Source organism: Dermochelys coriacea, chromosome 1, assembly GCF_009764565.3.
Source record: "Dermochelys coriacea isolate rDerCor1 chromosome 1, rDerCor1.pri.v4, whole genome shotgun sequence".
Classification (NCBI taxonomy): domain Eukaryota; kingdom Metazoa; phylum Chordata; order Testudines; family Dermochelyidae; genus Dermochelys; species Dermochelys coriacea.
The window spans coordinates 227377363-227402590 of record NC_050068.2 but is presented as its reverse complement, the minus strand read 5'-3'; the positions used below and the strand labels follow the sequence as shown (position 1 = coordinate 227402590).

Sequence of the window (25228 nt, the reverse complement as noted above, 5' to 3'; positions counted from 1 at the left end):
TTGTTAGTCTCTAAGGTGCCACAAGTACTCCTTTTCCATTTCCCCAGTAACTGGATTGATCAATATTTATTTCCTCTCAAGTAACGTTAGCTCTTTTCAATATTTACTTCTTAGTCAATACTAAGTAGCTAAAAATAGGGAAGAAAATCTTTTGATTATAAAAAAAAATAAATTGTGCTCTTCCTAGACCCTGGCAAGCAGTATGAAATCACTTACTCCGAAAAGGAAGGTGTCTGATTCATAAGGGAAAAAAAGCTACATAAAAGGGATCAATCATTTGACAGCCATGTGATCTCAAGAACCGGAAAAAAAAAGTGTATATCTGGTATGTATTCCAAGATCCAGGGAAAAAAAATATTTTTTATTTAAAAAAAAAAAACAACACAGTTTATCAATATTGTGCCTTCTGACCATTTTCCTCCAAGGGCATTTCAGACAATAGAGTGAACTGATCTCTTCAGTTCTTTGCCTACTTAGACTAAAATTAGGCCCATTTCTGGAACAGTAGGATAGCCCTAGAGCACACAACAGGTTCCCAGCAGCAATTTTGGCTAGCAGTATATTACAAACCAACAGACTTTGATTTAGTCTACAGGCTTTTTATGAAGAAGAAAAAAAAAAAGGCTCCTGCTCCCACTGCAGTCTGGAAAGCAATGGCACACAGCTAGCTTTGCTCATCTTAGAGCTTCCATTCTTCCAAGAGATCAGAAGAGAAATGCTGTTTCTCTCTTACAGACGGCAGGGGATTGTTCCTACAGGATGCGATTCTCTCATCACTTAACCAATGCGTATACAAAAGCAGATCCCTATCATCAGAAGAAATGGGTACTTTCGGTTTCCATTAACCACCACCCAGGGATAGGGGGAAAAAAAAGGGGGGGGGGGGGCTGGAGGTAGGGGAGTTTGTGTGGTAAACTAAGCCTGTGGAAATCACCCACGACACAACGTACAGGAATTCAAACCCGTTACCTTATTGCATGACAAGGAAGGTCTCGATATTGGGCCCCAGGAGTAAGCTAGCAGAAACGCTCGCCCCCGCCCGCACAAGTCAGCCTCTCAGTACCGGTGCGAAATGCTCCGCCGCCCAACAGAGCCACTGCTAACCGGGACCTACGAATATCCCCACGCTAGAGCTCTGTCCTTTCAACCTGCCCTAGCCATTCGCCGGAGTCCGGGCCATCACGGTTAGGGCGAGCCATGTGGTCTCTTGGGGAGACACCCGGGGCCCAACAGCCCCTTGCGTTCGCCGAGCCCCGCAGCCGGAGCTCGCCCCGGGGGCGGGCCGGCTGCAGGAGGCGCCAGGCAAAGCGCTACCTTTATTCGCTCCCGCGCGGCTGGCTCTGCGGACGGCTGCTCCCCAGCCGCTCCCTTCCCCTGGCTCGCTCTGCAGGGGGAGATGCGAGGGGGCAGCAGCCCCGCGCGCGCGCGCCCCCCCCCCCCGCCGTCCCCGGGGCCCCACCCTGGGGACTCACCCAGCCCGCTGATCTCCTGGCGGATGTTAATGCGGTTCCTTTCCTCCACTATCGCCCGCAGCATGTGCTGGAGCGATCGGTCCAGGTCTCCGTTCTCCTCCTCTTCTCTCTGCCCAGCCCGGCCGAAACTCTTGGGAGATGCCATGCTAGGGCCACCGCAAATGATTTCATCTCAGTCTGCCTCCGGGCTCAGGCTGCAGGGCTGCCCCCGCCCCGCCCCACCGCACCGCACAGAGCACACGAGCGCCTAGGCAGATCGTGGGGGCGGCGAGAGACCTGCGGGGAGAAGGGGGCCGGATGCTTTTTGGTTTGGGAGATGAGATTGTTTTAAGAAAACAATTAATAATAATAATAATAATAATAATCTCGCTCCTGCCGCTGGCGGTGCTGCGGGTGGGGGCGGGCTGGTCCCTTTGTAATGCCAAAGCTCCTTGGAAAGTTTCCGAGTCCTTCTCATCCACCTGCTGGAAATACCGGGTTTAACCCCGCTTCTTTCTGCAAGCCGGCTGCAGATCGATTGCAATTTGCTCCAATTTACCTAGGAGGCACTTCCGCCTCCCATAGCCGAAGAGCCGGGGCGGCTTGCCTATGACACTTCCTGAAACAAGGCACCAGCAGAGGCGATTTAAAGAGGCATCAGGCAATTCCCCACCAATGACCGCAAGGAGCCGATGTGTGACAAGGAGAAAGGGGGGCGGGGAGGGCTGCAGGGTGGAGTTTGTTTGAAGTCATCATGACAAGCTGAAATCCCTCCCCCTCACTTTCGGTCTCTCTGCTTGTGCAATTAACCATATGCGTGCATATCGCTTTAGAAGTAAAGGCACTGTCCGAGGACCCCTTTGACTGCCTCTTGGCCATTAATCCATTCCCTTCAGGATTTGTTTTACTTCAAACTGCCATGGTTTTCTCTGCTTCTCTGTCCTATCTGTTCAGTTAGGCCCTGTCTACAGTTGGAAAAATCCATGACAAGGGCTGTCAACAAGGGGCCAGCTAAACCTGGTGTTTACCTGCAAGCTTAGCCAAGGCCAAGCTGTGTTCAGCTGTACCGATTCACTCATAGGTTTTGAAAGGGCGCTAAACTTAGGACCCATCTAAAGTTGAATTTTCCATCATGTTTTAAGAGGTTAACTAACGATGGCACATTCCAGGTATTGTTATTGTGTAGTAGACTACAGAAGCCCTAACTATGGACCATGACCCTCATGGTACTAGACATGGTACAAACATGAAACAAACAAAAAATCCCTGCCCCAAAGAATTTACAATCTAAGTATAAGACAAGATGACAGAAGTCTACAAGCACACCGATAGGAGAGTACAAGTTAAAACACAACTTAACATTCCAGTGTAGATATACATGCGGATTGTACCCAACTAAAGTTGTGGATATTTCAGTCCCACTTCAGGTGCATCTGTTATTGACACCCATTGTCACTCAGTACTATTGTTAGTCCTGACAGGGATTACTGGCCAATTGGCAGCATTCACTGATCTGTAAATTAATTTCCAGGCATTAGTGTGAACTAATGAATTTCTACTATGCATACTCACTAGGGACTAGGAGATACCTTTCTGAACTGTGAATGTTGCAAGTTAGGCCTCAATTCTGCAAAGATTTATGCATGTTTAACTTTTAACCTGTTAGTAGTCCCAATGTAAATCTTTGCAGGACTAGGGCTGTGTATTTCATATACTTGTAAACTCTTCAGGCCAGGGGCTGTATTTTAATCTATGTTTGTACAGTGCCTAGAACACTGGGGTCCCATCTCAGTTCGGACCCCTAGGCACTACTGTAATACAAATTATATAGCCATCCAACATCTTGACAGATGAAAGGCGATGCAACAAAGTTGGTTCGTCAGTGGTACTTAGCAATGATCTGATAAAAGAGCCCGATGCGCATGCAGCAAACCTTCCCGCAGTGGCTACAGGTCCATGCACCAGATGGAAGTTCAAGCATACTGTTTTCTGGCTCATTGCGGGCCTCAGCTCTCCACAGTCACTGTACCAGCCTTGACCTGGCTTCTCCAAAGGGAACAATTGTGAGCAGGATTTTCCCAGTTGTCTGTAGGAACACTGTATTTCTTGAGGCCTTGCTTGTCCTTGCTGCTGTTTGGGAGCTTTGGCCTTCCTCTGCGTTGCAGGCAGTTCTTAAGTTGGCCATAGAGCAAAGCAGACAATCTTGAGGCACATGCTCCAAGTGTCCTAGCCAGCAAAGCCTGCAAACATCCAGCAGTGTGTATAGACTGTAAGCCCATTCTCTCAATGATCTCGTTATTGGTGACCCACTGGTACCAAGTAACTCCAAGGATTTTTCTAAGATAGCAGAGGTGAAAGCTGTTCTATCTCTGCTCCTGCTTGGAGTACATGACCCAGCTTTCACTGCCCTAAAGGAAGGTACTAACAACAGAAGCCTGATAAACAAACACCTTTGTGTTCAAGGTTAGCAACTTGTTGTTCCAAGCACACACACACACAGACACACACAGATATATATTATAAAAATTAACAAAGAAACAAACTAGGGGGTCTCCTGAGACCCAGGTAGCAACAAGGAGGAGAGAACAAGGGCCCTTTGCTTCAGGTATGTGGGTTAAGGAGTAAAATCCTCTCAATAGGGCAAGGTCAAGCTATTGGAAGCCATTAAACTGACAGCAGATGGAGCTGGGGTGGATCAGGGGAAAGCAGCTCAGCTCAGCCAGTCCCCTTTCTTCTGAGGACACCAGTGGGAAGGGACAGGACCCACTCAGGAATCAAAGGAATAATTTCTCCTGGGGGCAAAGCTGGCCCACTTGAAGCTAGAAACTAGCTGGCAGCAGCTGCCACTGGTGCACCAGGCAGGAGAGCACCTCAGCTAGGGCATTCCAGAACCAGACCTTGACACTAGTGTGGCAGTAGCCTAGCAGGGGCTTTCACTGCTGCTGGACCAGATCGCTGGAACCTGGACATTATCCTCTTTGTCCAAACAGCAGAAGGACCAGGAGGGCCCAGTGCCTCTCCACCTGCCCCCAGCCCCAGGAAGGGCAGAAATCCTCCTCTTATGAGTTGGCTGTGGGGTTACATTGCCAGATGCCTGATCAGCAGTTAGCCAGGTGCATGACGGTGACAGCCTTCATAGTCCTGGAGACCTCTGTTTGCAAGATGACATCCAGAGTTAACTGTGTGGAGTGGGATCACAGCCCCAGTGCATTAGGCACCATGCAGACAATCAACAAAGACTGTCCCTGCCCCACAGAGCTCATAATATAGCTAGCTGACTAACACTCTTGAAAGCCAAATAGCCTTTTGTGAATAATTTTCTAAACAAAATTGCTGTGTTTGATATCAAAGAATTAACTTGTGAAAACATTTGATCATATTGCTCAGTTCAACTCCACATTTTCTCATTCAGTGAGGTTCTCCCTAGTGCAGAAGGTCATCACAAGGCCTATTCACCTCTCATGTCCCACTTCAGACCTACTTTAACTTAAATGCGTCTTAAAGGGTTCTTAAGGACTTGTGAGAGGGCTTAATTTGGACTTAAGGGGTGCATAAACTTTAAACTTCCAAAGTTTATGGGCTGGCCCTCTGCACAGAGATGAATTTCATCCCCACTGTGAGAGGCAGAATAAGGCAGAGGGAACTTCAAAATGGTGAAGGATTAAATTCTTTACCATAAAAGACATTTATTTACAAGCTCAGTTTTATGAGTCACTATTTCTGATGCAAATAAATTAACCATAATAAACTTGCTGGACACTATTACTACATTCTACACTAGCAGATATACTCCTATATTGTATTTCCTCTTGCTTAGCTATTTGTGGGATTATCCATCTCTACTGATCAGCTATATGTTAAATATGGTATGATTTTGAAATCAACCCTTTTTTTTCCCCTCCAGGTGAAACAGGTTTTCAGGGAGCAAAAGTAATTATGGGTCTAAAACAAGGGACACACTACACAAACTGGTACAACGGCAGGACTATTGCACCCTTCTCTTGTCCTTATTTCTAAGAATGATTTCTAGTCCTGCAAGAACAAAGGATTGTATTTGCATACTGGCCTTCTTTGTGCATACTCTAGATTCTTTTTATCCAATGTTTTGCGAATGGAAAAAGTGGAACACTGTTTTGTACTTTTAGCCTCCAGATCATTTATTTCTGGCCTTAGTAAGATGTGAAAGAAATGATCTAGAACCTCTATAATGGGAGACATAAGTAATGAGAGAACTTAGTCTGCATCTGTAGAATAGTCTGTTCTATTTAAAGCATCAAGCATTTTCCCCTTTGAGTTAGTATTGAAGCAATATTCTAGCATGATGTTAGGGGCCATGTGCTATGGGACTTGCCATTGTTAGGATCAGTTATAAATCTGAGATACTAACTAATGGTTGTCATTAAAGACCCTATGACATTTTTGAAATAAAAGGGCCATCTGTCTGGTGTCCTGATCAAATTCCATTTTTGGTAAGTACATGTCCCTGTGGTTGCAATCTAGGCTGACCAGATGTCCCGATTTTATAGGGACAGTCCTGATTTTTGGGTCTTTTTCTTATATAGGCTCCTATTACTGCCCATCCCCGTCCTGATTTTTCACATTTGCTGTCTGGTTACCCTATTGCAATCTTATTCATCAGTGTTCTTCACTGATGTTTAGTGTTTGTGTCATCATTACACAAACCACTGAAATAACAAAACATCTGAAAAGTTCTTGGAATGTGTTAGGGACAGTGTCCCGTTTCTGAAAGTGGAGGACGTAACCAGAGGACAGCCATTTGAGATGTGATTCTGACTAACAGAGAGAAATTATTTGGGAATCTGAAGGTGGAAGGCAATGTCGGTGAAAGCGATCATGAAATGATAGGCTTCATGATTCTCAGGAAAGGAAGGAATGAGAGTAACAGAATAAGGAAAAGGGACTTTAAAAAAAGAAGACAAACTCAGAAAACTGATAGGTCAGATGGGAAGAAAAGCTAAGGGAAAAACGAGTTCAGCAGAGTTGGCAGTTTCTCAAAGAGACAATATTCAAGGCACAACTGCAAACTATCCTGGTGAGAAGTTTCAGAGTAGCAGCCGTGTTAGTCTGTATTTGCAAAAAGAAAAGGAGTACTTGTGGCACCTTAGAGACTAACAAATTTATTAGAGCATAAGCTTTCGTGAGCTACAGCTCACTTCATCGGATGCATTTGGTGGAAAATACAGATGGGAGATTGATATACACACACAGAGAACATGAAACAATGTGTTTTATCATACACACTGTAAGGAGAGTGATCACTTAAGATAAGCCATCAGCAGCGGGGGGGGGGGGGGGGGGAGGAGGAAAACCTTTCATGGTGACCAGCAAAGTAGGCTATTTCTAGCAGTTAACAAGAACATCTGAGGAACAGTGGGGGGTGGGGTGGGGGCGAGAAATAACATAGGGAAATAGTTTTACTTTGTGTAATGACTCATCCATCCCAGTCTCTATTCAAGCCTAAATTAATTGTATCCAGTTTGCAAATTAATTCCAATTCAGCAGTCTCTCGCTGGAGTCTGTTTTTGAAGCTTTTTTGTTGAAGGATAGCCACTCTTAGGTCTGTAATCGAGGGACCAGAGAGATTGAAGTGTTCTCAAACTGGTTTTTGAATTTTATAATTCTTGACGTCTGATTTGTGTCCATTCATTCTTTTACGTAGAGACTGTCCAGTTTGACCAATGTACATGGCAGAGGGGCATTGCTGGCACATAATGGCATATATCACATTGGTAGATGCGCAGGTGAACAAGCCTCTGATAGTGTGGCTGATGTGATTAGGCCCTATGATGGTGTCCCCTGAATAGATATGTGGACACAGTTGGCAACGGGCTTTGTTGCAAGGATAGGTTCCTGGGTTAGTGGTTCTGTTGTGTGGTGTGTGGTTGCTGGTGAGTATTTGCTTCAGATTGGGGAGCTGTCTGTAAGCAAGGACTGGCCTGTCTCCCAAGATCTGTGAGAGTGATGGGTCGTCCTTCAGGATAGGTTGTAGATCCTTGATGATGCGTTGGAGAGGTTTTAGTTGGGGGCTGAAGGTGATGGCTAGTGGCGTTCTGTTATTTTTCTTTGTTGGGCCTGTCCTGTAGTAGGTAACTTCTGGATACTCTTCTGGTTCTGTCAATCTGTTTTTTCACTTCAGCACGTGGGTATTGTAGTTGTAAGAATGCTTGATAGAGATGTTGTAGGTGTTTGTCTCTGTCTGAGGGGTTGGAGCAAATGCGGTTGTATCGTAGAGCTTGGCTGTAGACAATGGATCGTGTGGTGTGATCTGGGTGAAAGCATGTAGGTAGGAATAGTGGTCAGTAGGTTTCTGGTATAGGGTGGTGTTTATGTGACCATCGCTTATTAGCACCGTAGTGTCCAGGAAGTGGATCTCTTGTGTGGACTGGTCCAGGTTGAGGTTGATGGTGGGATGGAAATTGTTGAAATCATGATGGAATTCCTCAATCATGGTGGCTTCTTTTCCATGGGTCCAGATGATGAAGATGTCATCAATGTAGCGCAAGTAGAGTAGGGGCATTAGGGGACAAGAGCTGAGGAAGCGTTGTTCTAAGTCAGCCATAAAAATGTTGGCATACTGTGGGGCCATGCGGGTACCCATCGCAGTGCCGCTGATTTGAAGGTATACATTGTCCCCTAATGTGAAATAGTTATGGGTGAGGACAAAGTCACAACGTTCAGCCACCAGGTTTGCCGTGACATTATCGGGGATAGTGTTCCTGACGGCTTGTAGTCCATCTTTGTGTGGAATGTTGGTGTAGAGGGCTTCTACATCCATAGTGGCCAGGATGGTGTTTTCAGGAAGATCACCGATGGATTGTAGTTTCCTCAGGAAGTCAGAGGTGTCCTGAAGATAGCTGGGAGTATACATAGCCAGACAATCCTGCTGTCAGGGTGCCAATGCCTTAGATGATGGGGCATCCAGGATTTCCAGGTTTATGGATCTTGGGTAGCAGATAGAATACAGTGGGGAGATTTATATACACAGATACAAAGAGAACATGAAACAATGGGTGTTACCATGCACACTGTAAGGAGAGTGATCCCTCAAGATGAGCTATTACCAGTAGGAGAGCGGGGTTGGGGGGAGAAAACCTTTTGAAATGATAATCAAGGTGGGCCATTTCCAGCAGCTGACAAGAACGTCTGAGGAACAGTGAAGGGTGGGGGGGAAATAAACATGGGGAAATAGTTTTACTTTGTGTAATGACCCATCCACTCCCAGTCTCTATTCAAGCCTAAGTTAATTGTATCCAGTTTGCCATCTACATACCACACAGACTATGCTGACAGCTTGTGCCACACATTCTCAAAGAAACTGCGGAACCACCTGATCAACATCCTCTAAAGCAAACAGGGAAAGATTAAGAATGAGCTCTCAAAACTGGATACTCTCATAAAAAAGCAACCTTCCACACTAACTTCCTCGTGGCTGGACTTTACAAAAACTAGACAAACCATTTACAATACACACTTTGCTTCTCTACAAAAGAAAAAGGACACTAAGCTATCTAAACTACTACATGCCACAAGGGGCCACAACAGTTGTTCCCTTAACCCACCCAGCAATATTGTTAATCTATCCAACTATACTCTTAGCCCAGCAGAAGAATCTGTCCTATCTCGGGGCCTCTCCTTCCGCCCCTCCACCCCTACGAACATGATACAGTTCTGTGGTGACCTAGAATCCTATTTTCGACATCTCCGACTCAAAGAATATTTCCAACATAGCTCTGAACAACATACTAACCCACAGAGACCTTCCTACCAACACTACAAAAAGGATTCTGGATGGACTCCTCCTGAAGATCGAAACAACAGACTGGATTTCTACATAGAATGCTTCCGCCGACATGCACGGGCTGAAATTGTGGAAAAGCAGCATCACTTGCCCCATAACCTCAGCCGTGCAGAACACAGTGCTATCCACAGCCTCAGAAACAACTCTGACATCATAATCAAAAAGGCTGACAAAGGAGGTGCTGTCGTCATTATGAATAGGTCGGAATATGAACAAGAGACTGTTAGGTAGCTCTCCAACATCACTTTCTACAAGCCATTACCCTCTGATCCCACTGAGGGTTACCAAAAGAAACTACAGCATTTGCTCAAGAAACTCCCTGAAAGCTTATGCTCAAATAAATTTGTTAGTCTCTAAGGTGCCACAAGTACTCTTTTTCTTTTTGCGAATACAGACTAACATGGCTGCTACTCTGAAACCTATTAAAGAATAGAACAAGCATGTAGAGACAAAATGAGAAAGGCTGAGCCACAAAATGAGTTAAACCTAGAAAGGCACACAATTTACACAAAGGCAATAAGAAGAGATTCTACAAATACATTAGGATCAAGAAAAAGAGGAAAGAAAGCATAGGTCCAGCATTTAGCAGGGAAGAAGAGCTAATAACAGACAACACGAAGAAGGCTGAGGTTTTTAATACTTAGAAGACTGAAACAAAAAGTTAATTGTGACTGGCTACATAACACAAATAATATTAACCACAAGGGGAAAGGAACACAAGCTAGAATAAGGATGAACAAGTTAAAGAATATTGAGATAAATTAGATGTATTCAAGCTGACAGGGCCTGATGAAATTTATGATAAGGTAGTTAAGGAACTAGCTGAAGCACTCTCAGAACCACACAAGAGATCCACTTCCTGGACACTATGGTGCTAATAAGCGATGGTCACATAAACACCACCCTATAGTGGAAACCTACTGACCGCTATTCCTATCTACATGCCTCTAGCTTTCATCCAGACCACACCACACGATCCATTGTCTACAGCCAAGCTCTACGATACAACCGCATTTGCTCCAACCCCTCAGACAGAGACAAACACCTACAACATCTCTATCAAGCATTCTTACAACTACAATACCCACGTGCTGAAGTGAAGAAACAGATTGACAGAACTAGAAGAGTATCCAGAAGTTACCTACTATAGGACAGGCCCAACAAAGAAAATAACAGAACGCCACTAGCCATCACCTTCAGCCCCCAACTAAAACCTCTCCAAAGCATCATCAAGGATCTACAACCTATCCTGAAGGACGACCCATCACTCTCACAGATCTTGGGAGACAGGCCAGTCCTTGCTAACAGACAGCCTCCCAAGCTGAAGCAAATACTCACCAGCAACCACATACCACACAACAGAACCACTAACCCAGGAACCTATCCTTGCAACAAAGCCCATTGCCAACTGTGTTCACATATCTATTCAGGGGACACCATCATAGGGCCTAATCACATCAGCCACACTATCAGAGGCTCATTCACCTGCGCATCTACCAATGTGATATATGCCATCATGTGCCAGCAATGCTCCTCTGCCATGTACATTGGTCAAACTGGACAGTCTCTACGTAAAAGAATGAATGGACACAAATCAGATGTCAAGAATTATAACATTCAAAAACCAGTTTGAGAACACTTCAATCTCTTTGGTCACTTGATTACAGACCTAAAAGTTGCAATTCTTCAACAAAAAAGCTTCAAAAACAGACTCCAAAGAGAGACTGCTGAATTGGAATTAATTTGCAAACTGGATACAATTAACTTAGGCTTGAATAGAGACTGGGAGTGGATGGGTCATTACACAAAGTAAAACTATTTCCCCATGTTTATTCCCCACCCCACACTGTTCCTCAGACATTCTTGTCAACTGCTGGAAATAGCCCACCTTGATTATCACTACAAAAGGTTTTCCCCCCCGCTCTCCTGCTGGTAATAGCTTACCTTAAGTGATCACTCTCGTTACAGTGTGTATGGTAACACCCATTGTTTCATGTTCTCTATGTATATAAATCTCCCCACTGTATTTTCCACTGAATGCATCCGATGAAGTGAGCTGTAGCTCACAAAAGCTTATGCTCAAATAAATTTGTTAGTCTCTAAGTGCCACAAGTATTCCTTTTCTTTTTTCAGAACCTTTAGCAATCATCACTGAGAACTCATGGAGGACAGGTAAGGTGTCAGAAGACTGGAGAATGGCAAAAATAGTAACTATATTTAAAAAGAGGTGCAATGAAGGCCTAGGGAATTGTAGACCAATTAGCCTAACTTTGATACCTGGAAAGATACTGGAACAAATTATTAAACAATCAGTTTTTAAGCACCTGGAGGATAATAGGGTTATAAGGAACAGCTAACATGTATTTGTTGAAAACAAATCATGCCAAACCAACCTAATTCCCTTCTTTAATAGGGCTACTGGACTAGTAATTTTAGTAAGGCTTTTGACAGTCTCACACGACATTCTGAAAAGCAATCTAGAGAAATGTAGTCAAGATGAGATTACTATAAAGTGGATGCAAAACTAGTTGATAGACAGTACTAAAAAAAAGAGTTACCAATGGTTTACAGTCAGTCTGGGAGAATGTATATAGTGGAGTCCCACAGGGGCCAGTCCAGGGGCCAGTACTGTTCATTACAAAAAATCATTAATGAAAATATTGGAATGGAGAGTATGCTTATAAAATTTGTGGATGACACAAAGCTAGGGAGCCGGGGGAAGGAGGTGTCTGCAAGCACCTCATTGGGCAGGATTAGAATTCAAAATTACTTTAGTGAATTGGAGAATTGGTCTGAAATCAACCAGATGAAATTCAATAAAGATGTGTGCAAACTACTTCATTTAAGAAAGAAAAATCAAATGCACAGCTACAAAAGAGGGAATAACTGGCCAGGTGATAGTTCTGCTGAAAAGGATCTGAGGGTTATAGTGGATCACAAACTGAAAGAATCAACAATGTGATATAGTTGTGGAAAAGGCTAATAACTTTGAGGTGTTGTGACCCAGGACTGAGATTAACCTTGTTACCCCCTGCCTCCTGCAAGAGGGAGTTTTTCTTGTGGTAGCTGGCTGTCCGTTCTTGACACCACCAGCCTTTCAGCCACTCAAGCACTCTCCTCTGGTCTGCACCAGCCTTAACTATGCCTTACAGGTTAACAATAGGTGCACACCAATCCCTGAGTCCCTTTGAATCATTCTCATGATATCCAGCCCCTGACACTGGCTACTCACAGATATTCCAGATTCTCCACCCCCCAAAGGTGCAGTGAACCCCAATTTACTAGTTTCACCTTAAATACAAGGCAATCTAGTTCACCCATTTTATTATTTAGACTTCTAGCATTGGTATATAATCACTTTTAAAACTTGTCTCCTTTTAGCTGTCTGCCATTACACGATGTAATTGAATGGGACTCTTTTTTATTTGACTGTTTCTGATCAAACCCTGCTTGTTATCATTTTCATTTATCATTATCATTTTATCATTTTCCTTCCTCTCGTCCTCACTAGGACATAGAGATTCTCTATTAATAGATCCTCTCCTAAGGGATGTCCGAACCATGTGCTCCTCGGCACCTGCCGGCTTTCCCCAGCCCTTAGTTTAAAAACTGCTCTACGACCTTTTTAATGTTAAGTGCCAGGAATCTGGTGTCATTTTGGTTTAGGTAGCCTTCCTGTATAGGCTCCGCCTTTCTCAAAAGTTTCCCCAGTTCCTAATAAACCTAAACCCCTCCTCTCTACACCATCGTCTCATCCATGCATTGAGACTCTGCAGTTCTGCCTGTCTAACTGGCCCTGAGCGTGGAACTGGGAGCATCTCAGATAATGCTACCGTGGAGCTCCTGGACTTGAGTCTCTTACTTAGCAGCTTAAATGTGGCCTCCAGGACCTCTCTCCTATCCTTCCCTATGTCCTATCCTTCCTATGACCCCTATCCTATCCTTCCCCTGGTACCTACATGTACCACGACCACTGGCTCCTCCCCAGGACTACACAAGTCTATCTAATTGTCTTGAGAGATCCGCCACCTTCGCACCAGGCAGGCAAGTCACCATGCGGTTCTCCCAGTCATTGCAAACCCATCTATCTATGTTTCGAACGATCAAATTGCCCATTACTAACACCTGTCTCTTTCTAATAGCTGGCGTTCCCTCCCCAGGGAGAGATATCCTTAGTGCGAGAGGATACCACAACATCATCTGGAAGAAGGGTCTCAAACTATGGGATTGTTTCCCTCTGCTCCAGGTAGATGCTCTCCTTTCCTGGGGCTTTCATCCTCCTCAACAGCATAGAAGCTATCAGACCGGGGGTGGAACCATTCTACTGTGTCCTGGAAAGTTTTATCTATGTATCTCTCGGTCTTCCTCAGCTCCTCCAGTTCAGCCACTCTGGTTTCCAAAGCCTATACACAGTCTCTGAGGGCCAGGAGCTCCTTGCACCGAATGCACGCATACGCTCACGCTGCATTGGGTGCAATAAACTGGGTAGCCTCCCACTCTGTTGGCCCATTAACACCCCTGTAGTCAGAGGACAAAAAGGGGGTTAGTGGGAGATTGTTTTAATAAGCCATAAATCTAGTGTCTTTATTAAGGGCATGTCTTCACTAGCAGCGCTTTAACGTGGCTATGTAGTTGTGGCACCAGCACTGGGAGAGAGCTCTCCCAGCACTATAAAAAAAAACACTTCCATGAGGGGAGTAGTTTTTTCACACCCCTGAGTGAGAAAGTTGCAGCGCTGTAAAGTGCCAGTGTAGACAAGGCCTAAGACCATAATTTTTAGTGTCTAGCAAAGTTATGAATTTAAGCTCCCAGGTTTGTCTTTTGAAAGTGGTGTGCAGGTTTCCTTTGAGGATGTGGTCAGATATAGAGTGATCCCTTTGTGAAAAGTGTTCACCAAGGTGAAATAGTCTTTGATTTTTATCATTTTCCTGTATGAGCTCATTCGAGAGCATAGTGATTATCTGGTTTCATCCACAGTGTTACTGGGGAATTTAGTGCACTGGATGTTGTAATAAGCATATGTAGGAGCCAGGTATCTTGAAAGAGGTGTTGATCATTGTAGCAGTGGAGATATGTCTGCAGGTTTTGCATCTGTTGTTCTGGTGGAGTCTGCTGCTGCTTTGTGTTGGTGTGTCCTGGTCTGTGGGGAGCTTGCTTCTGATGATGATTTTGGATAGGTTGGGGGGGGGGGTTGTTTGAAGAGGGGTTCAGGAAACATATCTTTCAGGATGAGGTCCCCATTGAGTATGAATTGTAGTTGTTTGATGACACCCCATATGGATTCCAGTGTTGGGTGGTAAGTCACAACTAGGGGTGTGTGCTCGGAGGGAGTTTTATTTCTGTTTTGAAGCAGGATCTCTTGGGGATACTTGGGTGGCCCATTCCATGATGCAATCTACTTTTCTGGGGGAGTGTCCTTGTTTGGTGAAGGTGGTTTTGAGTGAATTAACGTATATATCCCGGACTTTCTCCTTGGAGCATGTTCTGTGGTATCTCAGATAACAGATTTCTTGGTGTGTTTGGGGTGGTTACTGGATCTATGAAGGTAGGTGTGGTGATCCATGGGTTTCTTGGATCTAGTTGTCTGTTGACGTTCATTGTGGTGTCCAGGAAGTTGCTGCTAGTGTGGGAGTGGTCCAGAGAGAATTTAATGGATGCATGGTGATTGTTGAAGTTGTGGTGGAAATCTTTGAGGGAATTAAAGCCAACTGGTCAGAGGATGAAAAACATTGCATCAATGTATCTCAGGCATCTTATTGGTTTTATGGTGCATTTGTCCAGAAATTCTTCTTCAAGGTGGACCATGAAATGGTTGGCATATTGGGGAGCCATCCTAGTACATGTGGCTGTTCCTATATTTTGGACAAAGTTTGTTGTTGAAAATAAAATTGTTATGGGTGAGGATGAAATGGATGAGGTTGACAATGTGTTTTGGGTGGAGGTCTGAGGGTTGTCCATTGCCTTACAAATATTTGAGGCAGGCAGCTATGCCATCATTGTGAGGGATGTCGTTGCATAGGGAGGTGACATCCCTGGTGGCAAGGATAGTGTACTGAGGAAGGTTGTTAATGTTGCGGAGGAAGTTGGTTGTGTCCTGGAGGAAGGTGGCCCTTTGTGTGGTAAGTGGTTGAGGATGATTTCTATGAATCCTACTATTTTTTCAGTAACAGTGCCGTGGTCAGCTATGAGGAGTTTGCCTTGGTTCCCTTGTTTGTGTATTTTGGGAAGCAGGTAGAAGGTCCCTGGGCAGGGGTGGAAGAGTGTGGGGGTTGTACGAGATGAGGTTGTAGAGTTTCTCTCGGAGTTGTTTGTGGAAGGATTTGATAATATCCTTATATTCCTGGGTAAACTGTGGCATAGGGTTTTCTTTGAGTTCTTTATAATATGTGGTGTCAGAGAGTTGCCGGTTGGCCTCATTAATGGAGTTATCATGGTTGAGGACTACGATGGAGCCCCCCACTTTTGTCTGCTGGTTTCCATTCCACACATGGTTGTGTGTCAGTGGGGAGGTGATCTTTGTGGTGTGTTTAAATAGCAAACTTATGTCTGCAGTCTTTTCTCAAGCAATGTTCCCATTTACCTTGTGTAGTTTTTTACTATAAATTTTGGCTGATAGATTAGAAAATATCTGGAGTACTTCAAGATGAAAGGCAATGTGAAATTATAGAATGGAATATTTAAAAGTGCTCAGCACTGCTTTACTTCTACATTCATTGACTTCAGAATTAGGCCAGCAAAAAGTGTTTGCAAAATCCCACCTGCAAAGATTTCAACTTCTGATTTCACAATAATCAAATTTTTCCACTAAACCTAAGAACTGAAAGGAATATTTTCATTTGTATCACTGCTACATTAGGGAGAATAAGCAATTTTTAAGATATACAAACCCCTGTGTGTGTATATAAATCTCTCCTCTGTTTTTTCCACCAAATGCATCCGATGAAGTGAGCTGTAGCTCACGAAAGCTTATGCTCTAATAAATTTGTTAGTCTCTAAGGTGCCACAAGTACTCCTTTTCTTTTTGCGAATACAGACTAACACGGCTGCTACTCTGAAACCCCTCCTGCTTCACTGAATCTGATGGGCAGTTTGTTGAATAATTTTCTAATAAGGGCCTTCTTGCACTTATATCTGAAGTAGCTGGCCCTGGCCTCTGAGACAGGACATTTAGTCTGGGAGCATAATGTAGTAAAATCTCATTTTGTGGACAAGTTAATGTTAGAAAGGTGAGGGAGGTATCCTTTGACTTGTAAAAATCTACAGAATCATAATTTCAATGGTGACACAGAGGGTGACATGGCAGGGGGACTCATTGCCTGCTGGCTCCCATGTCCTGGTCCTCCAGTTGGTGGAAATTTTGAAAATACAATGTCATTGGGTATCATTCAAAAGCCCTTTTTCCCGTGAACACAATGGTCCCAAACATGACAAACCTAGAACTATGTAGTTATATATTCAAGAAAAAATTTAAAACTCAATCTTTTCATGATTATACTTTAACACAAGCATGGCAAACATGTAGCCCTCACAAAGTAAAATTGTGGCCCTTGACTGACAGTGCTATGCTATCAGTGAGCGCTCAGAATATGATACCGGCTTAATTTTTTTAGTGTTACTGATTACTATCATTGAAAGGAGTGCTTCAAGTTGATGTGCCATCACTGGCAAAAAAAAAAGAAGCAGCTCAGTGAGACTGATTATCAGCTTTGTTTGTGATGCCAAAAGAGTTGTAATGAGGCAGTGGTTAAGATGTCAGCATCCAGCTAGAAATTACTGGAATCCATCTGCAAATGGTATGCACATATTTACATAAAACAAGTAATTACAATTCCAAAACAATTTATTACAAAATTATTGTTTTTACTTTGGTCTTGATCATTTTTAGGCATCAAAGAAGAAACTAAGAATACTGACAAGTAGTTGAATCTTTGGAGACCACACCCACAGAGGATCTGGTTAAACACAATGCTCAGTGGCACCTTATACGCGACAAGAAGTGCACCTATAAACTGAATTTGGCAAGGTTGGTGCGAAAGTATATCAAGCATCAGGAAAAAGCTGAAGATGATGGCACAAGTGCCAGTATGGGTGAGTCTTTGCTGCTCTTTATTCATTTTGTCAGGACTGCTAATTGGAATTTGCACCACGCAGCACTGGAAGACTTCATGAAATACTTTCTTGTTTTAGATTTAACTAACTATTCTGTGATGATTGCCTTGTACCTCACTGGAAAAAAAGAGGTGTAGACCAGTCTGACCATGACATATCTGAGGAATTTCAAAAGGAAATTGGATTGCTAGAAAGTCACTAGTTCCCTTCCATGGCAGCAGGGAAAGGATCTGTCAGGGGGAGGCAGCAGGAAAAGGCTTGCAGTTTCTCACCGCCAGAGCCTTTCACTATCAAGCATAGCTACACACTACAGTGTGGACACAGCCTGCTTAGCAACACATGCACTGTACACCACTGGTGATGGCCTATGAGGTAAGTGTAACCTAAGACTATCTATGCAAGCAAATGTCATTTCCATAATCCCCCACTGGCATTGCTCCAGCAGTGGTAGCAAAGGAAGCTATAGCATAGACGGGAGGCAGGTGGTTTTATTTCATTTAACCCTAAAGTGGAATGTAGATAGGGCTTAAATGTTTTTAAGCACCATGTCATTAGAGTAAAATTTTCAAAAGTGCCTATGAGTATGTCTACACAGCATTTTGGACTGAGCAGGAGCAAGTCTCCCAGCCTGGGTTGACAGATTTAGGCTAACGGGGATTGCGCTAACTCTCTAAAAATAGCTTTATAGACACTGCTTAGAAGTTGCAGTTTGGGCTGGAGATTTCACTCTGAAGCTTTGGTGTCCATTCGATCCAAAATGCTGTGTAGATACACCCTAAACAACCTAGAATCCTGAATCCCATTTTCCAAAAAGTGACTTACGCACTTAGGAGTCTAAATCTCACTGAAAATCAATGGGACTTAAACTCCTACGTCATTTAAGTGCTTTTGAAAATATTACCCCAACCTAATAACTTTGACAAGCCAGCTTTTGTGACGTTTCATTCCATATTCTTTATGAAAATATGCTTATGATATGAATATGACATAACTGAGATGTACTTTATGCATGATGGGTCTTGTAAGGTATCATTGGAAAGGTTATAATTTACTGAATGCGATTATCCAATTTGCATGTCTGTATCATTTCTGTATCTGAAGTTAGGAATATTGACTATGTATCTGTATTTCAACTATGCTACTTTGAGTGATGCCCACTGCTAAAACTTCAGGTACAACAATGGAAAAGCCACACAGGGAAGATGGCACATCAGTGAGGACAATGGACTGTGAAAAGGCTTGGCCTTCCTGCTGCTCGATACTTTTGGAGCACTGTGATACTACAGAGTCAGGTGGTCTTGTCACCTGATACTAAACATTACTTGGAACTTCTTGTAACTTTCCACTGGAAGGGAAAGGGGGGGGTGTCAAATTTGGGAAACAAAGAATTCCTGCCTTATGTAAATCCTATTTAAAGGTGCAGAGGAAAGCAAAGTTGGACTCCTCTCCATGGCTTGTCTGCCCAAGAAGAAAGACAGCTAAAGCCACCTGAAGGGAAGGGTGGGGGTGGGGGAGTCCAGACCGAGACAGAGGTCCATTCTGAAAGGAAATATAACTGGAACTCTGAACCACAGAAAAGTTACAAGCTGCCTAAAATAATATTTAGGTTAAGAAATTACATTTTGTGACCTGTTTCTTAAGTATATTGAGCTTAGCTTGCATACTTTGTTTTATTTGCTCAGTAATCTACTTTATTCCGTCTGTTATCTCTTATATTCACTTTGCAGCCTGATCTTAGATTATGTATTAATTATACTGATTACTTAAAAATCCCCAATTATTTTGAGGGTTGACAGGTTCTTGCCCCAAGATCAGGCCCAGTATTATTTAAATTATTATATAGTTGGGAGCCCTGATGTGCACAGCAGCAATACTCACACTACAGGTACTCATATATTTACAAATATAGTTTATTAATACATTTAGCACAATCACAAACACCCACAACTTAGTAAGACAGACAGAGATACTACAGAATGTACATCTACAAACCCATATACTCACACCATCCCTTGTAGAACAACCTGAAATGTTAGCCATCATCTTCCTTATCACCATCACCTTCCCCATCATCACCAGGGGCCATCATTCTGGCACCTCCCAAGGACTACATCTCTCTCTCCTATCGCCCCTATGCTGGGATGCCGTTTTTATAATATGTTACGCTGACGCAGTTATGTTCGATGCATATTCAGTAGGGAATTTCCCCTTTTCCTTATTTGTATTTCCTCATCTCACTAACATTGGAGTGTCTTTTTCCTATAGGTTAGTATATCAATGATCTCAACTTATTATATACGTCAATTATTTACCATGGCCCTTTTGTGATTAGATATCACATTTGTTATTTCTGTCCTAACTGGTTATTTCAGTTCTTTCCAAGTTGTGATGTACTTGTTAAGTTTAAAAGGGTATGAACTTAGGAAAGCTCCTATGCCAACCTGCTTTAACACATCCTCTGTGTTAAAGGTCGCCGTCAGACATGGACTTTATGCTTTAGCTCCATCTAGCTAGGTGAAAGGTCCCAGAGATATGTATGCTAATTTTGCCTTAGCTCACCATACAGAATGTGGCCGTGAGGTCCCTTGTGTTACAGCCAAAATATACCCTAATATAAACCTATTATAATAAAACAAATAATCAAACCTAAAAGAAAAGATATGTATGTATGTATGTCAGTTCGTTGCTAGGACACTTCTGTGGTTGAATTATTTACCTGTGGTCAAAACTTCCCTTTAAACTCTATTTCAGCTCCCCAAATATTTGGGGTTTTTCCGTTGGGCCGTTTATCTGATCAAAATCTCAAAGTCTCAAACCTTATGCTAACGTCTTACAGGATAGGAGGCCTATAGGTTTTTTGCATTATTGCGGAATATAATGCAAAGCAGTAAATATAATAAAACAAACAAGCCCACTGGGCTACAGTAGCAGTGAATATAATAAAGCAAACTAGCCCACTGGGCTACAACTTAAAATTCACCTTTTGTAGTTAATAAGATTTGTTTTGTTTATTATGAAACCCAGTTTCTATAATTTCTAACTGGGGGGCGGCAACATCTTTCTTCAAATTGAGGAAGAGGGTGAATTTTATGAACTTGTGCTGTATAAATATTTCTATACAGGGCAAGACAGTAGTATTTTGGGTTTGTCTGCCAAAAGAGGCGGGCACATGAGAGCTGCAGGAACCCTCTCAAACAGAGCTGACTTCAGTCTGTGTCTGCAGTGGGGTGTGGACCTACCTCCGTGTGTGTGCTGCAAGAAGCCGGAGAGCCTAATTCAGCAAAGCAGGGAGAGGGAACCCAGGCTGATTGAGCAGGGGAGGCTCAGTTAAACCCCAGCACATCAGGTGGCATCCCAGAAGGGGCGAGGGGGGGTCCAACCCATCAAAGTGACAAGCTAGTTTTGTCTTGGTAAATCTCCCAACATTGCAGTATCAGAGCAACTTGACAGTGGTAAATAGGGCACCGGAATTTTAATTTTTACCAGCATTTCATCTCTGCCTGCTCAGATAATATAGAGTTGGGGGCAGGGGAGGCAAGAAAGTATCTAAAGAGATAGATTAGATGAGGCAAAATAAAAGAGCTGCACCAATTTGTGTTATGTTGAGGAATTTTTCCGAGAATGGGTGTGTGAACCCCTGAAGGTTAGCTAACAAGGAGCTCAGTCTTCACCACTGCTACAACCAATGGTGAGCTGCACGAGTGATGAATTGTGGCTAAGATGTTTGCCCATTTACAAGGGCTAAAAATACGAGTCTTGCACGTTGGAATTGTACAGTACTGAAGCAATGAAATAATACTAAACTTCAAAACCACTTTGCTCTGGGACATAGCTACCAACATACTCCTCAATACTCCTTTTCCAACACAGCCTGTCCAGCAATTTCCATTGCACATATATTCACAAGATTATTATTATTTGTTCTACAATCTCAGCTAGAGGCCTCAAACCTCCCTTGCGCTAGGGAACTCAAAGGAAGACAAACTCCGTACCCCAAGTTGCTTCAGGTGTATAGAAAACATTCCAAAAGCTTTAAGTACATTTTTCCCCTTTATAATCCTTGTGGTAGATCTCAGCTCAGGTATTCTGCACTTCCAACATACATGGCATTCCCACTGATGAGGATAATTAAAGCTATTTCAAAAAAATTGGAGTTTGGGAAAAAATAATTAAGAAAATTTTGGTGAAATTTTCACAAGTTTTTCCCCTCCATTTTTGACCAGCTACAGAGACATGTTTTAAATTTCAAATTTCAGGGGAAAATTGCAACATTTTTATCTCCACCCCCCTTCCAACCAGCTCTAATAATACTTTGAGCTCACATAGTGCTTTTCATTTGAATTGTTTCTATATTTATAGGCTTTTCTATTATAATAATCACCATAGATTTTCAGCACCTTGTATACTTTAATTAATTTATCTTCAAAAAACCCCCAATACTGGGGATAATAAACTGCCCTGTTTAGAAATTGAGGAAACTGAGGAACAGAAGAATGAAATGATTTGCCCAAAGTCACACAGGAAGTCCACAGCAGGGCTGGGAACAGAATTCAGGGATGAAATCCTGATCCTGTTGAAATCCATCATAGTTTTACCACTTCTTTCAATGGTGCCAAGATTTCACCTCAGTCCACATGCAGTGTCTAAACCACAAAACACTCCTCCTTCCATAAGCAGAAGAGAATCTCTTTATCTAGCTTAGAACTTTATGGCCCCCATCACTACAGTATTTGAACACCTTGAAGAAGAAGAACTTCAAAGTATTTTACAAATTTGGTGAAATACTATTATCTGATGTCAATGAGTGTTCTGCTCATAAAAGGAGAGCAGAATATCTGAGTAGAAATCACCCACATGACTTAGAGCAGGGTTTCTCAAACTTCATTGCACCGTGATCCCCTTCGGACAACAAAAATTACTTTACAACCCCGGGGGGTGGAGGGGGATGGAGGGCTGAAGCCTGAGCCTGCCCAAGCCCACCACCTGGGCAAGGGGCGCAAAGCCAAAGCCCGAGGGCTTCAGCCCCAGGCAGGGGGCCTGTAACCTGAGCCCTGCTGTCCCTGGGCTGAAGCTGAAGCCAAAGCCTGTTCCCCGCAACCCAGAGCTGAAGCCCTCAGGCTTGGGTCTTAGGCTTCGGCCCCAGACCCCAGCAAGTCTAAGTCAGCCCTGGGGACCCCATTAAAATGGGGTTGTGACCCACTTTGCGGTCCCAACCCACAATTTGAGAACTGCTGACTTAGAGAGAAGAATTTTGCCCTGAGGATAGGATGGAAGGAATAACTAACTAGATTTTATCACATGTAATTAAATCATTCCGGATGTTTACTTGAGTAAATAGGAGTCTGTGAAAGGAGACTATATTGTATTAAATGATTTCTCTTCCCAAAGCTGCTGCTGCTGCTAAAATCTCTTATTAATGCAGTCCAATCTATAAAAGGAGATCTGCATCTAAGGAATATTATTTCCTTTGTTCTCAGATCCCATAACTCAGATTCTCTCTCTTATTTTTCTCAGTGTTAATAAAATTATAGATGACTTTATTTTCATTGCATTGAAATTATGACTATAAATTCCTTGTCCTAAATGGTATATATGGGAATATATACATGTGCAAAAAATCAAAAAGTATTTTTAAATAGTTAAGATTAAGCACATGATTCAGTGTTGTCCAGATTATACCCAAAACCAATATTATACCTTCATTACAAAAAAATTTCAATCTTGTTTTAAAAAAGCCACATTAGAATGTCTGAAAATGAAGAATTAAAGGATCCAGACAGTTTCTCTCTGACATATAATCCTTTATCACTCAGCATCTCCCTCTGATTTATCACCAACACAACCATCTTTCTCCCCCTAAAATTTGCAAAGATATACACAAAAGTCAAAACAACACATTACAAAGAGCTTATAAAATCCCATTTCCTATTCAAAAGATCCATTTCCAATACGATCATTCTAATTTATTATTTTGATCGTTGTGTATATTTTTGCAAGCTTTAACACAGATCTCTTTCCTAAAGAATGGTTTAGGTGCCTTATATTTTTATTAAATCCTGTCTTATTTGTACATGATTTTACCTTTCATATAAACATGTCCTCAGTGATATCTGCAATAGAATGTTCCATGGGTTAATTGCCCTTGCCGTGGACTGAAAACCAATCTCCATACCAACAAAAGTAGACTTTTACAAGCCTTCAGCACTACTGAGTTGGTGTAGCACTATGGTGGATCAATTTATTTCTCTAACAGATCTCACAAAGTCACAACAGACACTCCTCACAAAGACCCATCTCAGTTGGAATCCTGCAATGCTCAATACTCTCACCCTTCCTCTAAAATATATACAAACCCACCAAAGAGTCTGTAAGACACCACAGACTCTGATGTCACTAGCATGCAGACAACACTCAATTATTACAGCCTTTACCATCCCCAAGGTGTCCCAAAGCCTGAAATAAATAAATGGGCAGACTTGGAGCACAGTTGGTACAAACTCAGCCAGTTAAGAAAGACAGATATGATAATGTAAGGAGAGGTAAACACTTAAGGAAATTTGTAACACACAGACACCATCAACCATTGATGGCATGCAGCTCTGATTATCAAGATAATGCACAGCCTTGGGGTTATGCCTGATTCATCACTACTATGGACATATGGACTGCAACATTGGCAAGGGCTGACTTCCTGACTCTTAGGTTCAGATGAGTAGCTAGCCACTGTGAGCCGTACTTTCACCAACTTAAATTTAGGCTTGCAACTCACTGTACTTGAAGCTATAACTCATGGCAAACCACAGCAGCCCCTCATAAGCAGTAAAGGTCTTCTTGACCACATGACATCATTGCTTCACCAACTTCATGGTTTCCCCATTCACTTCCAATTAACAACCAAAGTCCTTGTTCTAATGCAAAACTGATTGAACAGGCTGAGACCTCTTGTATTAATATGGAACATATGGGCCCAAAGAGTCCAAGGTATTAACATAATCCAATCACTGTCCAACATTAAACAGTTTTAAACAAGGTTCTGGGTTTGATATATGGAGACCTCAACCTGCTTAGTACCATGGCAAACACACCATTAAAATTCTTTTAACCTTTTATTAAAGATACACAAAAAAAGGAAAAACAAGTGAAGCATTTGAAAGGTAACATATTGAGTAAGGCTTCATTTTAACTACATCACGTGTTCCCTTTACCTTTAACTGGAGACAGTTTTTAGAATGAAATCCTCCCGCCCTTGTGTGACAGTCTCTTAGATGGCATTAAAGATCATGATAACCCTCTTTTGCAGGGAAAAGAGAAGAAGTTAGTTGATATGAATGATGGTGATGATGAATGAAGCTTGCTCTAGCAGCCAATTTTGTCTCCAAAGTCTCTTTCTTTAAGAATCCAAAAAGGGAGAGATGTGTGGAATAGCCCATCCCCTCATTATTGTTTTCACCAATTATGCCTCGTATCTGACCTACCAATTTTGGTTCATTGATTTTCAGTTCTCTGCTCCTCTTGTTTACCAGGCATGATCTTAACACAGTCCTTGAATGACATCAGTAAGTCTTTTTGTTTGTACTAATTCAGTATATCTCTCCTTTGCACTTTCCCCATCAGTGTTGATTGCTATAGGTTTTGTAACAAACTTTTTATGCACTTTCTCACAGTTGAGCTCATCATTAGGGTAAATTTGTAGGTCCAATTATTACCCCAGATCTTGCTATCACAAAAGCTACCTCACCACCTGCATCCTACTGAGCTAGCTGCAATCCTCAAAAACAGCACAGCTGAAGGGATCCAGGAGCAAATTCCTAGGTGCAGATGGTACAGCATTAAATTCAGTCTAGAGCTT

At 42.7% G+C, this 25228-nt stretch overlaps 1 protein-coding gene across 6 annotated transcripts in view; it reads right to left on the bottom strand.

The window, feature by feature from the left end:
- Window positions 1-24718, bottom strand: part of KIAA0930 (KIAA0930 ortholog) — a 145750-nt gene extending 121032 nt beyond the window's left edge. Inside the window, exon 1 of one of the 6 annotated variants that reach the window (XR_006281753.1) lies at window positions 1473-2126. Coding sequence is in view for 2 of the 6 variants with exons in the window: in XM_038402125.1 (XP_038258053.1) it covers window positions 1473-1617 (145 nt within the window). In the remaining 4 variants the exon portion in view is untranslated. Of the gene's footprint in view, window positions 1-1472; window positions 2169-24584 lie in introns of those variants that run through there. The other 5 variants (XM_038402176.2, XM_038402125.1, XM_038402134.2 and 2 more) reach the window with 5 other exon arrangements.
- Between the last annotated feature and the right edge of the window lie 510 nt (window positions 24719-25228).